The 17040-nt window shown below is 55.8% G+C and overlaps 1 protein-coding gene across 5 annotated transcripts in view; it reads left to right on the top strand.

The window, feature by feature from the left end:
* LEF1 (lymphoid enhancer binding factor 1) overlaps positions 1 to 16384 on the top strand; it is a 98064-nt gene extending 81680 nt beyond the window's left edge. For 2 of the 5 annotated variants that reach the window (XM_060186284.1, XM_060186287.1), the window contains 6 exons: positions 411 to 533; positions 1514 to 1676; positions 3500 to 3607; positions 10287 to 10335; positions 10505 to 10545; positions 15449 to 16384. In XM_060186284.1, coding sequence (XP_060042267.1) covers positions 411 to 533; positions 1514 to 1676; positions 3500 to 3607; positions 10287 to 10335; positions 10505 to 10539 — 478 coding nt within the window. In that variant the 3' untranslated portion in view covers positions 10540 to 10545; positions 15449 to 16384. Of the gene's footprint in view, positions 1 to 410; positions 534 to 1513; positions 1677 to 3499; positions 3608 to 10286; positions 10336 to 10504; positions 10546 to 11376; positions 11700 to 15448 lie in introns of those variants that run through there. The other 3 variants (XM_060186286.1, XM_060186283.1, XM_060186285.1) reach the window with 2 other exon arrangements.
* The last annotated feature ends 656 nt before the right edge of the window (positions 16385 to 17040 follow it).

Below are 17040 nucleotides of genomic sequence, written 5' to 3'. Positions count from 1 at the left end.
CCTCTCCCTTGGGTTAGATCCCCCTGGACCTGACATTCTGGAGGGTGCAACGGCCACCGTGTGGACACAGGGACAGAAGAGAACGCTTCTGTCTCTTAATTTCATGGCCGACACCTCATTAATAAGAACCCCCTAGAAGCCGAGGGGGTGGAAGGATTTGGGGTGGTGGCTTTGTAGCTATGCAAACACCCCTTAAAAACCAGTGAAGTGTCTTACCCCACCCCCACGCCCACCCCCCAGTAACTGCCCTTCTTGCCAGAAGACTGACTCCTATTTGTGGTCTGAAGGCCCAGGAACGGGGTCAGGGTCTCCAGAGACATGGGGCCCAGCCTCACCTGTTCCCACCAGCACAAGGCTCACCCAGCGCAAGTGGCCCCGGGTCCGTGCCCACCTACTCTGTCTCCCCACAGGTTCTCCCACCACATGCTGCCCGGGCCGCCCGGCCCCCACACGACGGGCATCCCGCACCCCGCCATTGTAACACCTCAGGTCAAGCAGGAGCACCCCCATACTGATGGCGACCTCATGCATGTGTGAGTTCCAGCTGGAGCCCTGTCCTTCCTCCCAGACCTGCCCTAACCTGCCCCAGCCTGCCCTGCTCCACCCCAGATCTGCCCCCCAGATCTGCCTCAACCTGCCCTCAGGGAGGGGGCTGAAGGGCTCCTGGAAGGTGGGGTAGGCAGTAGTGCACCTAGTAGAATGCCCATGTTACCACTGCAGGGCCCAGGTTCGACGCCAGAGGAAGTCAGGCACTGTTTTGCTTATCTGAGAGGGAAAGGGAAAAAGGAAGAACACTTAGAATCAGTAATAGGTGCAGGAGTGACTTGGAAAGTGAAGGCAGGATGATAGAAGTGAGTGGAAATGGGCAAAACAAAACAAAACAAAAATAATCGACAGAGATGAGTATGCAGTCAGCCCATCTCTGTGACCTGGGGAGAAGCGCTGCAGTGGAGGGTGGGGACACAGGGCTCGTGGTGGGGACGGGCGGAATTAGACCCCTGTTGTCTTATAATCTTGGGAATCAGCATCTAACCACTGATAAAGAAAGGAAAAGAAAAGAAAAGCCCAGGGGAGTCGGGCGGTAGCACAGCGGGTTAAGCGCAGGTGGCGCAAAGCGCAAGGACCGGCATAAGGATCCCGGTTCGAACCCCGGCTCCCCACCTGCAGGGGAGTCGCTTCCCAGGCGGTGAAGCAGGTCTGCAGGTGTCTGTCTTTCTCTCCCTCTCTCTGTCTTCCCCTCCTCTCTCCATGTCTCTCTGTCCAATCCAACAACGACGACAACAACAATAATAACTACAATAATAAAACAACAAGGGCAACAAAAGGGAATAAATAAATAAAATAAATATTTTTTTAAAAAGCTTAAAAAAAAAAAGAAAAGAAACGCCCAGGCTTGAGCCCCCGCTCCCCACCTGCAGGGGCTCCCAGGGTCAGCGCCCGCTCTGGGGGGAGGGTGGATGGGGGTCCTAGTGGCTGGTGGGGTGTGTGACTGGGCCCCCCCCCACCCCTTCAGGAAGCCCCAGCACGAGCAGAGGAAGGAGCAGGAGCCCAAGAGGCCGCACATCAAGAAGCCCCTGAATGCGTTCATGCTGTACATGAAGGAGATGCGGGCCAACGTGGTGGCGGAGTGCACACTCAAGGAGAGCGCCGCCATCAACCAGATCCTGGGCCGCAGGGTGAGGGCCAGCGCCTCAGGGAGACAGGCCCGGACGGGGCGAGTGGGGCTGCCTCAGACAGATAGACAGGGTGGGTGGGGGCTGCCTCAGACAGACAGATGGGGCGGGAGGGGGGCTGCCTCTGACAGACAGACGGGGCAGGTGGGGGGCTGCCTCAGACAGGCAGACGGGGCAGGTGGGGGGCTGCCTCAGACAGGCAGACGGGGCGGGTGGGGGGCTACCTCAGACAGACAGACAGGGTGGGTGGGGGGCTACCTAAGACAGACAGACAGGGTGGGTGGGGGGCTTCCTCAGATCTGGGGGCACCTTCCCCAGACAGATGGGGTGGGGTGGGGGCTTAGGACCTGGGAGTAAGATGTCCTGGTTTAAAGCCGGGAGTTCCCAGAGCCTGCGTGGTCCCTGCTCGGCCATTGCTGGGGAAGATCAAAGCACTTGGCACCCTGGAGGCAGCAAGGGGTGTTAGCACAGGGCCCACAGCACCCAAAAGAACCATGGGGGTTGGAGGAGGGGAAGAGGCCAGGGGACCTCAGGGCCCAGGCCCCACATCCCAGGCTCTGTGCTGCAGACCCTTCCTCTCCCTGAGGGCGGGGAGCGCTCCCCAGCCTCCAAGACTTCAAGGCCCAGTGGTTTGTTTTTTAATTGCCACCAGGGTGATCTCTGGGGCTCGGTGCGGCGCTGCAGATGCAGCTGCAGATGCATGGCCCCCAGTGGCCATATTTCCTTTCCATTTCATTTGTGCAGACAGAGAGAAATTGAGAGAGACAGAAGAGACCCCTGCAGACCTGCTTCACTGCTTATAGGGGGGACGCCTTGCAACGGCTCCTCAGAGAGTGGAGTTTATACGCAGTCCACTGTGGCTTTGACCCCTCCCATTCCCCTTTTTCGTGACTCCTCCAGTAGGTGTTCATCACGGGGGGGGGGGGGGCTGCTTAGAGTCTCCCTTTTGTAAATAACAAGAGCACCAAGCTGGCCTTAAAAGAAACATTTTTTTCCACCTGGGTTGTTGCTGGGGCTCTGTGTTTAGATGATTCCTCTGTTCTTTGTTGTTTATTTTAGATGGGAGGGAGAAAGGGGGAATGGGAGACCCACCACCCTTGTGGTGACTGGGGGCTCAGACCCATGTCCTTGCACGCTAGAGAAATGTGCACGCTATTCAGCGGACTGTCTCAGCCAGCGCCCCCCCAATAAGGTGCTTAAAAAATTATTATCATTGTTTATTGGATAGAGACAGCCAGAAATCAAGAGGGAAGGGGGTGATAGAGAGGGAGAGAGGCAGAGAGACACCTGCAGCCCTGCTTCAGTCGCAAAGCTTTCCCCCTGCAGGTGGGGACTGGAGGCTCGAACCTGGGTCCTTGCGCACTGTAATAAGTTTAATATGTGCGCTTAACCAGGTGCGCCACCACCAGGCCCCAATAAGGTGCTTTGAAGACCTTCTCTACTGTCCCAGGAAACCCATGAACCACAGTGTTGGGCCTATTTAAGTTCCTCCCGTTGAGATGGGCAGCTTCTTAGCAGCTTTCTCAAACCTCAGCAGTGAAATTGGGCCTTAAAAAAAAATTCTGTTTAACCCTTCAATGTTTAAATAAAAGAGAATGGCCTTTTTAAGTCTGTTGTTTCTGACATTCCTAGGAAGTCAGACCATCTTCCTAGTTTGTAGTGGAAACTAGTCCTGTTGTCTGTGTCCTCTATCATCTGAGAAGCCAGGCTCTGGGGTCGCTCTGGGCCAAACCCCTGGCAGGAGTCCTCAGAGGGAGCAGGTCCCGGCCGGAGCGGCTGGCCCAAGTGTGTCCTGACCCCCGCCCCCGCCCTCGTCTATCCCCCAGTGGCACGCCCTCTCACGGGAAGAACAGGCCAAGTACTATGAGCTGGCGCGCAAGGAGAGGCAGCTACACATGCAGCTCTACCCCGGCTGGTCCGCACGGGACAACTACGTGAGTCTTGTCTGTCTTGTCTGTCTGTCTGTCTGTCTATCTGTCTGTCTGTCTCTGCTGCTTCCTGCGGGGCTGGGATTGACTGGGCACAGCACTGGGCTTGACCCTGCAGATGTGATGAGTCCACTGCACCTTCAGAGCCGACGGCTGTCGTGCGGGGCCTCTCTCTCGTGACAGCTGTGACCAGTCCTGCAACGGCCTCGGCCTTTTCCTTCTGGGGACGGACGTCTCTGCAGGACGGGTGCACGGTCACAGGGGTGGGGCTGCATGTGGCATGACGGTGGGGGGAGGGACATTTGCAGACGCCTGCCGCATGGCGGGAAATGGCTTTGCACAAGGATGGCGTCCTTGGACAGTTAGAACAAGCAGTGTATCCGCTGACTTGTTTTCCTTTATTTCTATCTTTTATTTTTTTGGCCACAGGTGGGTTAAAGTGTGTGTGTGTGTGTGTGTGTGTGTGTGTGTGTGTGTCCCTCCCCCCGCTGTGTCTTGATGTCCTTTATCATCCACTCAGATGGACGAGGTGAAGGTCTGGGCATCTTGGGGGAAGCTCCACACCAGGCCCCACACCTTCCTGTGGATGAAGTCTTTAGGACAATGCCTGTGATTTTTGGATTTCAAATTTCAGGGATATAGCTTCACCCTGGGTCTGTATGTGTGAGTCTCCCTTCCCTCCAGCTACGGTTTATACCCCCGTCCGTAACCACCATAGTTTTCAAAGTCTAAGAGACAGCTTTTTCCTTTTAAATGTTTGTACTGATGATTAAGAAACTGGGGGGTCAGGCGGCAGCGCAGCAGGTTAAACGCACGTGGCGCAAAGCGCAGGGACCGGCTTAAAGATCCCGGTTCGAGCCCCCGGCTCCCCACCTGCAGGGGAGTCACTTCACAGGCGGTGAAGCAGGTCTGCAGGTGTCTGTCTTTCTCTCCCCCTCTCTGTCTTCCCCTCCTCTCTCCATTTCTCTCTGTCCTATCCAACAATGACGACATCAAGAATAACAGTAATAACCACAACAAGGCTACAACAACAAGGGCAACAAAAGGGGGAAAAATTACCTCCAAGAGCAATGCTGTAGGCACTGAGCCCCAGCGATAACCCTGGAGGCAAAAAAGAAAAAGGAAAAGAAACTGGCTGGGTATGAGTGTAAGCTGAAAGGGTTTAGAGGAAATAATTGTACCGTCCTCTGTATTTTGCCATGAACCTAAAACTACTCGTAAAAAAAAAAAAAAGGGTCTAGTGGGGCCAGGTGGGTGGCACACCTGGTTGAGCGCACAGTTAACGGTGTGCTAGGACCAGGGAGGTACGACAAGTGGTGTAACAGGTCTGCAAGTGTTTCTCAGCCTCCCTCCCTCTTCATCTCCCCCCCTTCTCAATTTCTCTCTGGCTCTATTCAAAATAAACAAGTACATTTAAAAAATAATAATAATAATAATAATAATAAGGTCCAGGGCTGGTGAAATAGCTTGCTTGTGCTGTGTGTTTCTCTGCCATGTGCAGGACCCAGGTTTGAATCCAGCTCCCCACCGCGCTAAGGGAGGCTTTGGTGCCGTAATCTCCTTCACTCTTTGAACCTTAAAAAAAATTTTTTTTTTTAATTAATAAAAAGCCCAGTGCAAAATAGTGCGCTTTCCGTCTTTGCAAGTCTGTTTGCTTCGGTCGTCTGCATTCCCTGCAAGAATGAAGCCATGAAGCTGGAAAGCTGTCTCTTTCCCCTTTGTTTTGGCTGATAATGGTCACTTCCGGTGCCATCCCCAGTGGCCCAGAGAAATCATTCTCGCCTTCTTCAGTTGCAGAGCCGTCCTCCCTAACTTGTGCTCTGTCATCTTCTGGCGGCTTCCACACTTGGCTCTTGTGAAGAGGGCGGCAGCGGCCGGGCACACGGGCACAGACCACGTCACGTCTCCACGTCACGTTCTCAGGCCCTTTGGAGATGTGCCTAAGGGCGCTATTGCAGGATCACACGCTGTCTCTGTTTCCTCGAAGGACTCTCCGTGATCAAGGGTCCTGAAAGAGCAGAGACTGTTTCCTTTGTTAACTGGGAGGTTGATGGTTCACAGCACAGTCCTTGGCACGTAGGCACAGTTCCCCATCTCACCGTGATAGGGTGAGATGGAGAACACTCCTCACTCCCAGCTTGGACCCTTTTTCCATCATCTTGGACCAGGATCTGAAAGCCCCCCGCCCCCTCTCTCCCTGTCTTCCTCCTCCTCCAGAGTCCTTTGCTTTGGGGCAGTACACCATCTCCAGTCCAAACTCTGCTTTGTGTTCCCCTTCTATTCTTATTCCTCCACTTCAGTGAGTGAGATCATCCCATACTTCTCTTCTCTTTCTGGCTGATCTCACTTCACATGGTTTCTTGAAGCTCCATTCTTGAGGAGGTAAAGGAGGTGACTTCCGCCAGGCGTGGTGGCGCGCCTGTCGTCCCAGCTACTTGGGAGGCTGAGGGTGGAGGACAGCTTGAATCCAGGAGTTCTGGGCTGCAGCGCGCTATGCCGATCGGGTGTCAGTACTAAGTTCGGCATCAATATGGTGACCTCTCCCAGGAGCGGGGGGGAGGAAGGGGGGGGACACACACACCAGGTTGCCTAAGGAGGGTTGAACCGGCCCAGGTCAGAAAAGAAAGTGACTTCTTCATTCTTCACAGCTGAGTAGTAGTCCACTGTGTGTCTAGACCACAATCAAACACGTCCATCCACAAAAATGGACTCTGATTTCCTCGTAGTTGATGGAGAGGGAAGGAGTCTGGATTACTGGACTTCCTGGCCCAGGGCTTATCCCCATGTCACGTGATGTCAGTAGCTCTGGACGTAGCGGACAGGACAGTGAGTCCGAGGAGGCCTGTCCTGACGAGTGTGGCCTCCATGCCAGGCCCAGTGGTCACCCGCAAGAGAACATTGCACCTGCTTCATGGCCCCACAGGCGAGACCCTGGGCTGTCTCAGCTGCAGTGATGCCAGTCTCTACCTCCGGCAGGCTGGCTTCCAGAAGCTTCTTAGGAAGAGCCCTGAGGTGAAGGGTGTTCTTTTTTTTTTAAAAAAAAAAAAGATTTTTTAAAAATATTTATTTCCCTTTTTGTTGCTCTTGTTTTTATTGTTGTAGTAGTTATTGTTGTTGTTATTGATGTCGTTGTTGGATAGGACAGAGAGAAATGGAGAGAGGAGAGGAAGACGGGGAGAGAAAGACAAACACCTGCAGATCTGCTTGTGAAGCGACTCAGTGAAGGGTGTTCTTCCCCTTCTCTGGGAGGAGTGGGTGTAGGCTGACCCCACACACCCCACACCCCAGAATGTCCAGACGTGGCCCCTCCTCCCGTCCCGTCTGGAGGCCTGGCTGTTCGCTGTGGGCAGGGGAGCTTGCTGGCACCCTGCACAGACCCGGCGTTGCCTGTGGGGCATCCTCGAGGGAGCATCTGCTTCTGCTCCTTCAGGGTCTGTTTGCTGGCAAAGGATGGGGGGCAGCAAGGGCTCACCTGGCACTGCACACGTCACCATGCACAGGGACCTGGGCTCAAGTCCTGGGCCAGAGCCTGGGAGCCTCTGCAGCGGGGAGGCTTCAAGATGGGCGCGTGGTGCCGCTGAGTGATGCTGAGTGCTGCCCAGTGCTGCCCAGTGCTGTCCAATGCTGAGTGCTGCCCAGTGCTTGGAGTCAGCTGCTGTGCTGGCTCAGGTCGATGGCTCCCCACTCGTTCCTGTAGCTTGGGTTTTAGCCCAGGTCCTCCCCGGCCTGCAGTGGTGGAGACCCAAATGAAAGCACCTTTTGTTCAGCACACGTGGCTGTCGTTTGTGTTACTGTGTGTCTGTGTGTCTGGCTATGTGAGCTGAGTCTGACAGAGGCGAGAGTCCCTCAGAAGCAATGGGAGGGGGAGGTGCGGGGAGCTGGGAGGAGACGTGAGGAAGATTCCAGACCCAAGGAACCAACCGTTTCATGGCACCTCTGGACACCTCTGAACTCCCCTGGAAGGAAGATGGTGATGCCACCTCCGCTCACCCTCAATCCCTTTGTTTATTATTATTATTATTATCATTATCATCATTATTATGATTGTTATCATTATTATTATTACTGCCAGGGTTATCGCTGGGGCCTGGTCTACATGACAGATCCTCTACTCCTGATGGCCATTTTCCCCTTTTGGACAGGCAAGAGAGAGGTTGAGAGAGGAAGGGGAGAGAGGGAGACATCTGCAGCCCTGCTTCACTGCTTGTGAAGCTTTCCCCCTGCAGGTGGGGACCGGGGGCTTGAACCTGCGTCCTTGCCCGTGACTAAGTGTGCTTTCTACTGTGTATCCCGCAGCCTGAGCCCACCACTGTCCCTTCCTAAACAGCCGGCCACCCCAGGGTCACTGGCCTGCTGGGGTGAGAGGGGGTCAGGTCCTGCGGCAGGAAGGGGGTGCGGGGGAGTGTTTGTGACATTATCCCGTGCGGGGTGCTGGGCGTGACCCTCACGGGGCGTGTTCTGGGGGCGACGTGTCCCGTGACAGGGTTTTGTAGAGAACTAACTCGGTCGTGACCCAGGGGCCCCAGTCACTGGCCCTGTTGGTCAGCCAGGCGCAGACTGTGTCCGCGTCTGCTCAGAACTCCTGCGGAGTGGATGGCGATGAAGGACTGTGGAGGCAGAGGCCCATGGGAGTGGGAGGGAGGCCGTGCGGCCAGGGACGAAGGGGGCAGGGTCTGGTTCCCGCTTTCTCTGGTCCACAAGGATGTGTCGGGGTGGGCTGCAATGCCCCTCACTCCCCCTGTCCTGGGCCCATCTTTCTTGCTGTGTCACGGAACGGGAGGCCGAGGAGGTGAGGGAGGAAGAGAAGAGACCACCGAGGACCTTGTCTTCTGGCTTTTGTTCGTTTTCCATCTGTACAAGCGTGGCCGGGGACTGTTTCCTCCTCTGAGAGAGGAGAGGAAAGAAGGACCGTGGAGTAAGAGGTATAGGCGTGAGCTAGAAAGGGGTGAAGGGAGTCAGGCGGTGGCACACCCGGTTACGCTCACGTAGTGCTATGCATCGGGACCTGGGTTCGAGGCCCCACTCCCCACACGAAGGGGGGATGCTTCATGAGCAGTGAAGCAGGTCCACAGGTGTCTACCTTTCTCTCTTCCTCTCTCTCCCTCCTCTCAATTCCTCTCTGTCCTGTCAAATAAAATAGAAAAAGAAAAAGGGAAGGAAGGCAGGATCTTTGAAAACATGGGCCAAAGGGGGGAGGGAAAGATAGAGTGATAGATATAGTCAGCCCATATCTGTGAGCCTGGGAGAGCTGCCTCAGCTTCCAGTGGAGGGAATGGGGACGCAGATCTCTGTTGTCTGACAGTCTTATCAATCAGTATTAACTCACTAATTAATTAAAGACATATGGCTCATTGACACTGGGGCCTCACCACTCAGCACTGACTTTTCCATCTAGAAAGAGACAGAGGAAGGGCCAGGTGGTGGCTTATCTGGGTGAGATCACACCCACTACCGTGTGCAAGGACCCAGGTTCAAGCCCCTGGTCCCCACCTGCAGGGGGAAAGCTTCACGAGTGGTGAGGCAGGGCTGCAGGTGTGTGTCTCTGTCTCTCTCCCTATCTCCCCTTCCCTCTCAATTTATCTCTGTCTCTATCCAATTATATATATGAGAGAGATGTGGAGAGTCAGAGAGAGAAAGGGAGAGACACCCCACCACCAGAGCTTCCTGTGTTGCCGTGGAGGGTGGGGCTGTGAGCGGGACTGAGGGAGTGACAAGCAGGTGCGCTACCCCAGTAAGCTATCCTATCGGCCCACTGTTTTGTCTTCTCCCTCATGGGAGACAGGGACATGAGGAGAGAGTGGAGATAGTCTGGGAGGAGGGCCCAGTGGTAGGGCAGCTGGTTGGGCATACGTGTTACCAAGCACAAGGACCCAGATTCGAACCCACGGCTCCCCACCTGTAGGGGAGTCACTTCACCAGCGGTGAAGCGGGCCTGTAGATGTCTTTCTGTCTCTTTCCCTCTCTGTCTCCCCCTCTTCTTGATTTCTCTCTGTGTCTGTCCAATAAATTAAAAAATAATGATAAAATAAATACCTGGGCCACAGGAAGCATGCTTCATGGGTGGTGAAGCAAGTCCGTAGGTATCTAACTTTCTACCTTTCTTTTTTTTTAATGTTATTTTTATAGTTATTCCTTTTTTTGTTGCCCTTGTTTTATTATTGTAGTTATTGATGTCGTCGTTGTTGGCTAGGACAGAGAGACATGGAGAGAGGGAGGGGAAGACAGAGAGGAGGACAGAAAGACAGACACCCGCAGACCTGCTTCACCGCCTGGGAAGCGACTCCCCTGCAGGTGGGGAGCCGGGGGCTCGAACCGGGATCCTCACGCCGATCCTTGCGCTTTGCGCCACGTGCGCTTCACCCGCCGCGCCACCGCCCGGCCCCCAACTTTCTACCTTTCTATCCCCTCCTTCCCTCTCAGTTTCTCTAAAAAGAAAAAAGAGAAAAGAAGGAAAGCTTGGGAAACGGCACAATGACTCTGCAAAGACTCTTGCCTGCAAGGGCAGAGGGCTCAAGACCTCACCTTGCAAATAAGCGTCTCCTCTGTCCCTGCGGGTGCCTGTCCTCTCTCCAGGGACCTGTGCTCAGGTGGGGCCCTGAGGGGGGAGGACACCTCATCTAGCAAAGTCCTGCATGGGACCTGGGGGCTGGGCCCTTCCATGACCCGTGTCTGTCTGTCCTTCCAGGGAAAGAAGAAGAAGAGGAAGCGGGAGAAGCTGCAGGAGTCCACGTCAGGTAGGCCCCACGCTGGCAACTGTCCTGAGCTGCCCCTGCACGTCCCCCGGGGGCCTGCGTGCCCCCCAACACACACACACACACATGCGCCAAAGCCAGGCCTCGCCGCCCCTGAGTGTTAGGGAAACGCCTCCGGGTGGCCCGCTGTTAAAGACCCCGTTTCCTGCAGGTACAGGGCCCAGAATGACAGCTGCCTACATCTGAGATCTGGTAAGAACTGCGCCCCAGCCCGTTTGGACTCAGGCCTGCTGGCATGACCCCCACATCTGCCTGGCTGACCCCTTGCGCCCCCCCCCCCCCCGGCCCTCACGCCTACCCACTGTTCCCCACTGACCTCAGCAAACTCACTGCTTCATCCAGCACCCCAGGACCCGGCTCTGGGTGGCTGGGGCTCAGCCTGGCAGACGAGGCCCCGCTAGCTGGCTCTTTGGGTTGGGGCTGGGGGGCCCTCTGCTGAGCGGCCTCCGTGCCCCCCTGTTGTGTAGATGTGGCTGGGGGCACCTCCCCAAGGGCTGTTCTGACTGTGTTTCTCGACGGGGACCATGGCCAGGGGAACCCCTTTCCCCCCCCCTCCCCCAGCCGCGGGAACCCTGGTCTCAGCTCAGATGTTCTGGCGCCTTCCTGGGCCATTCAGACTTGAGGGTCTGCTGCCTGTCTCTCCCCTACCTGTAAGATGAGGTGACATGGCCTGCACCCCCCCAGTTCTGTGCGTCCCCTGCAGCTTCCATCTGTCTTTCTGTGGTCTTGTCTCTGAGTGGAGGGGGGTCTCTGGCGTGCTGACTGCTCAGGGCTTCCTGCTGCCCTCGGCATCCTGTCCCAGGCACAGACATGAGGACACCCATCACCCCCACCCACAGCCAGGACTCGCCCACTTCTGGTGGCTCCAGAATCCTTGGCACCCTCTCCCAGACACTGCGGAAGCCATGCCTTTGCTTCAGAGCTGGGCGTGCGTCCTGTCCTGAGCTGGTGGTGTCACATCCTTGGGTTCCTGGGACGACCTTTCTGTTAGGACGCACCCCTGGCATCTCTTGTCTCTGTGAGACGACTCCTGGCTGCCACTGAGCTCCCTGGTGCCGCCACACGGCCCCCCGGCACTGACACCCCCGTGTAGGCCTCATCCCTCCCTCAGCCGAGACCAAGATCCACCCCACTCCACCCTCAGCTGGGGCTCCGGAAACCATGGCCTCCAGCCTGAAGCAGGAACACCCTTAAAGCAAACGGAGAGCAGTGATCAGGCTGGGCAGAGGTGCCCCGGTTGAGCACACATGTTGCCACGCACAGGGACCCTGGTTCAAAGCCCCCAGTCCCCACTATAAGGGTGAGCTTCATTTGTGGTGAAGCAGGGCTGCAGGTCTCTCCCTCTTCCCCTTCCCTCCTCTCCTTGCCCCCCCCTTCTCAATTTCTCTGTCTATATCCAACATAAATAGGCAATTAAAAAAAAGATGTAAATGTCTTTTGTACAACATCTATTTTGGGTTGGGAAGACAACTTAATGGAAAAAAAGACTCTAGGCCTGAGGCTCTGAGGTCTCAGGTTCTTTGTCTTTTTAAATCTTTATTTATTGGGTAGAGACAGCCAGAAATCAAGAGGGAAGGGGGTGATAGACAGGAAGAGAGACACCTGCCGCCCTGCCTCACCACCCATGATGTTCCCGGCTCTAGAGGGGGGGACCAGGGACTCTAACCTGGGTCCTTGCGCATTGTAACACGTACACTCAAGTAGGTAGGTGTGCCATCACCTGGCCCCCTAAGGGCCCAGGTTCAATTCTCAGCACCACCAGAAGGCAGAGCTGAGCAGGACTCTGGTGCATACCTGCCCCCCTCTTTAAATTAAATTTAAGAAATAAAAACTAAATTTAAAGAGATAAAATACAAATTCTATGAGAGAGACTTCTGGCACACATGGTACCAGGGATTGAACCTGGGGCCTGGGGTAAGCGTGTCCTGCTCCCTACTGGCTCTGGGTTCCAGGATAAGGCTCAAGGAGGTCTGGTCTGGGTGCTTGTGCCCTAGGCTCAGGAGGCTGGGACTGTGGCCACTGTCACTAGGGGTGGGGAGGGAGGCCTGGTGGATGGTCTCACTCAAACTGCTGAGAGACGGATGGGGCTCTGCGGCCACTCAGTCTCTGGGTCTAGGCCGGAAGCACAGCCGGGCCCCAGAGCGGCTCAGCAGGGAGAGCACAGGCCCTGCCTGTGTAGCCCCCCAAACGCCCATACTTAGGGCCTCCCTATCCCCAGCAGGCCCCCAAGCTTAGGGACTTTATCTCTGGAGCTCAGAGCCTGCAGGGATCCGCCGCTTGTGGTGGCCATCCCTCATCTCCCTCCTGTTCTTCCTGAGTGAGGAGACAGAGACAGAGACACCTGCAGCAGACCAGGGGCTTGAACCCAGGTCTTTGCACATGGTGATGTATGTGCTGTCCCTCGCCAAGGATTTTATGCATTTGTTTATTTACTTAACTGCTACCTGGGTTGTCACAAATCCTCTGCTCCTGGTGGACACTTTTTTTTCTTTTCTTTTTTCTATTTTATTAGATAGGACAGAGAGAAGTTGAGCGGGCAGGAGAATAGAGAGAGGGAGAGAAAGAGTGACACCAGGAGTCGGGCAGTAGCGCAGTCGGTTAAGCCGCACGTGGCGCAAAGTGCAAGGACCCGGCATAAGGATCTTGGTTCGAGCCCCTGGCTCCCCACCTGCAGGGGGGTCGCTTCACAGGCGGTGAAGCAGGTCTGCAGGTGTCTATCTTTCTCTCCCCCTCTCTGTCTACCCCTCCTCTCTCCATTTATCTCTGTCCTAGCCAACAATGATGACATCAATAACAATAATAACTATAATAATAAAACAAGGGTGAATAAAGGAAAAATAAATACTAAAAAAAAGAAAAAAAAAGAGCGAGACACTTGCAGACCTGCTTCCCCACAGGTGGGGGACGGGGGATCAAACCTGGGTCCTTGTACATGGGGTAACATTGTGTGCCCAGCTGGCTGTCCGCCCCCTGCCCCCCAGGATTCTCTAGGTCTCCAGAGCCACAAGTGCTGGGGTCCAGAGCATAGGCTCCCTGTACCGATGGCGGGGGGGAGTGAGAAGCCCCATGTTCCTGCCCGGACACCAAGCTACAAAAGAACAAAAGGAGAGGGTGAGGGCGAGAGGAAGCCTAAGAGGTGATGGCACTGTTCACAGAAGCCCTTGGCATTGTGTGACTGTTGGTGTGTGTGTGAGTTGATGGAGAGGGGCCAGGCAGGTGGCGCACCTGGTTGAGCACACACCTTACAGTGCACGAGGTCCCCGGTTCAAGCCCCCGGTCTCCGAGCCCCAGTGATCACCCTGGTGGCAATTAAAAAAGAAAAAATATGCAGAGACCAGAAAAGAGCTCGCTCAGTAGTGTTGCCTTGTCATGTGTGAGGCCCCAGCACCACATGGGAGCACCATGACGGAACCAGGGGAGGCTCCCTGGATGGTGGCTTAGTGCGCTGGCGTCTCTCTCCCCTGAATGAAGACAGAGTGAAAAGTTGGGCCCGGGGGGGCTGCTCTCTCGTACACAGTGGAGACCCCAAGTTCACTCCCTGGCACTCCACCACAGAAAGTGACCCCGTAACCAGAGTGGGACCTCATGCGACAAATGGGGGCCCAGACGTCGCTGGCCAGGCCTGGGAGGGACAGGGGCACTGGGCACTGGGTGCATGTTGGGGTCCCCCAACAGCACCCCATCTTCCTGGAAGCTCTCTCTCTCTCTCTCTCTCTCTCTCTCTCTCTCTCCCTGAGTCTGAGAGTCCAACCCATGTGCAGCCTGTGCCACCACCGGGAGGGTCCCTCACAGAACAGGCTTCTCCCACCTGTCCTGAGGGTTTGGGTCCTGGGTGTGAGAGCAGGGCGCGTGGGCGCCTGGGAGGGGTGCGGGCGGGCGGGCGGGCGGGCTGCTGCGTGGCTTCAGACTCCCCCGGGGCCCCCAGCTTTGAGCCTCCGATTGCCAGGACCCTGTGGGCAGAGTCCTATGCTGGGTGGCCCAGAGCTTACGGGGTGTCTGGATGGGCCCCGTCTGTGACTGTCACTGACCTTTGAGACCCTTCCCCAGAGTTTGGCTGTGCTTGAGGGGCCCCCCCACGTCCTCCCTAGCACCCCAGGGGAAATGGGGGCTCTTGTCTGTGTGACTCTGCCAGCTCCTCTGAGGTACTTGCCCTCTCGCCAGTACCTCCGGGCTGCCATCGCTGAGCTGTCTCCTCGGCCCGGGATCGAGAAATCCTTAAAAAGGAAAAGACAGGGGCTGGCGGTGGTGCACCCACCAGAGCGCATGCATGACAATGCGCAGGTACCCGGGTTCAAGCCCCAGGTTCCCACGTGCAGGGGGGAAGCTTCATGAGTGGTGAAGCAGGGCTGCAGGTGTCTCTCTGTCTCTCTCCCTCCTTCCCTTTCAGTTTCTCTCTCTGTCCAAAGAAAATAAAAATGTTTTTAAAAGAAACAGTCAAACCCCAGAGGTGTCTCGGCAGCTCAGTCAGTCTTTCAAGGTGACACACCTGCTGGTGACAAGACTCCCCACCTCAGCCCAGGAGGGTCTCCACCTCTTCCCCAGCACCCCATCCCCACCCCCAGCCCAGAGTGGGTGCATACACTGGAGGAGGAGGCAGGGGAAACTCGGGGGAGGGGGACAGTTCCTCTCCTGACTGCTGACAGCTGTCAGACCACCTTCTGTCTGGCAGGGTGACACCATGTGCCCCCCCACACACACACACACACACAGGGAGGTGGACTCTGCTCTGGCCATGTCCTGGGGAATGGCCTGGTTCCCGGGAGGCTGTCCTGGGCCGCCGGCACAACCCCACAGTGGTCTGGACAGAGCAGAGATCGACAGTCTTATTTCATGACACTCGGAGCTTCCCCCCTCCCCCCACCGCACATACAGGGCCAGGGATTGAACCCAGGGCCTCACACCTGCAGCTCCTGCAGCCTAGCCCTCGCTGAAGACCCTGCACCCACTCCGCAGCCCAGGACGGAATCCCACGGGCAGAGCAGGGCTGGGCAGGGCAGAGCAGGGCTGGGCAGAGCAGGGCTGGGCAGAGCAGGGCAGGGCAGGGCAGGGCAGGGCAGGGCCTGCACTGAGCATCTCTCTCCTCTTTCTTCCTGAGGTGGAAAGCGGAGCGCCTTCCCCACCTGCAAAGCCAAGGCTGCGCCCCCGGGGCCTCTGCTAGAGATGGAAGCTTGCTGAACCCAAGGCCACCTCAGAGCACCGGAGCCCCCAGACGGGCCACAGACAATCACTGCCACCCCCACACCCTCCACCACGCTCCCTGCGCCCGCAGCACCGCACCCAGGGGGCCACAGACTGGATGGAACAGCCCCCCACCCACAGTCACCTCTGGGAGACAGTGACTCGAACCCCAGCTCCTTCCCCCTCCCCCCTTCCTCCTCCTCCCCCCATTGCTTTTATTTAACAGCAAAAGGATCACTCTCATGTCTGCTTTTCTTTCTCCGCCCCCCTCTCTTTTTTAACTTGGATTTTTTTTTTTCATTTTCATTTTCTTGTATATTTTTGCTAGCTCTGAGCTTTTTAAGTTGAAGATCTGGGAAAGAGTCTGAGATACAAAGGGTGCCCCCTTGGGCCTTCTGGGGAGGCGTCTGGAATTTTCCAGAACATTATCATGGGCAGAGCTGGGCGGCTGCTGGCAGCCCAGCTTCCTTTCCTTCTGATGTCTCTCTCTCTCCCTCTCTCTCTCTCCCTCTCTCCCTCTCTCTCTCTCTAATGGTAAACATAAACAGCTACTTTTTACAGGCCTGTCTGCAGTGAGTTTTCAGTTCCTTCTCCCCCTCCTTGTTGTAAAAAGCCCAGCACTTGAATTGTTATTACTTTCCATGTTCTGTATTTGTATCTGTTTTTATTAGCCAATTAGTGGGATTTTATGCCAGTTGTTAAAAGGAGCAGTGATGCACCCATTTTTTTTTTAAATAGCAAGGCACAGCCTTTGCCCCAAACTGTCATCTAATGTTTGTCATTCCAGTCTGAGTTAACGTGCTGAGCATTTTTTAAAAGAAGCTTTGTAATAAAACATTTTTAAAAATACATTTCTCTTGACTTTGGTTTCAAGGGGCGGGGGAGGACTCCAGACAGTGGTGAGGTACAGGGAGGGGTGTCACCTGTGACCTGTCCCCAGTTGACACTCAGCCCAGGAGTGCTTCTTGAAGAGGCAGAGTTCCCATGAGCTTTTCATTTCTTTAAATAAAAAAAAATTTTTTCATGATTGAGAGTGACCCTGAGCATCCCTCTGGCACATGCGTTGCTGGGAATTGAACTTGGGACCTCCTGCTTCAGAGCCCGGCTCTTCATCCACTGTGCCCCTGCAGCCATCACTGTACCCGTCAGCTTTCCTGGGAGCTGGCAGGGCTTTGGCTGAGAGCAGCCAGGTCAGGACGGACAGCTTAGCCAGATTCTCCGGCCAACACACTCAGCTGCATTCCTGTTTCAGTCCTGGGCACAGCTGGGGAACAGCTGGCCCCCACATCTGCAAGACCCCTCACATCCTGCGCTTGGAGACGGCCACCAAGTCACCCCTCAGCTCCCCCCTCCCCAGGCTAAGGGGGGAGGTGTCCTTTGCTCATGCTCAGGGACCTCTCTCGGGAAGCTCTCTCCCACCCACCTCCCCAATCCTGTGCTAGAACCCAGTGCTGGGAAGGCTGCAGACAGACCAACTTCCGACCTCGGCCCCACCACCCACTCCTGCAG

Source organism: Erinaceus europaeus, chromosome 2 (genome assembly GCF_950295315.1).
Source record: "Erinaceus europaeus chromosome 2, mEriEur2.1, whole genome shotgun sequence".
Classification (NCBI taxonomy): Eukaryota; Metazoa; Chordata; class Mammalia; order Eulipotyphla; family Erinaceidae; genus Erinaceus; species Erinaceus europaeus.
Note: the sequence above shows the minus strand (reverse complement) of the source record. Positions and strands in the feature narration are given on the sequence as shown.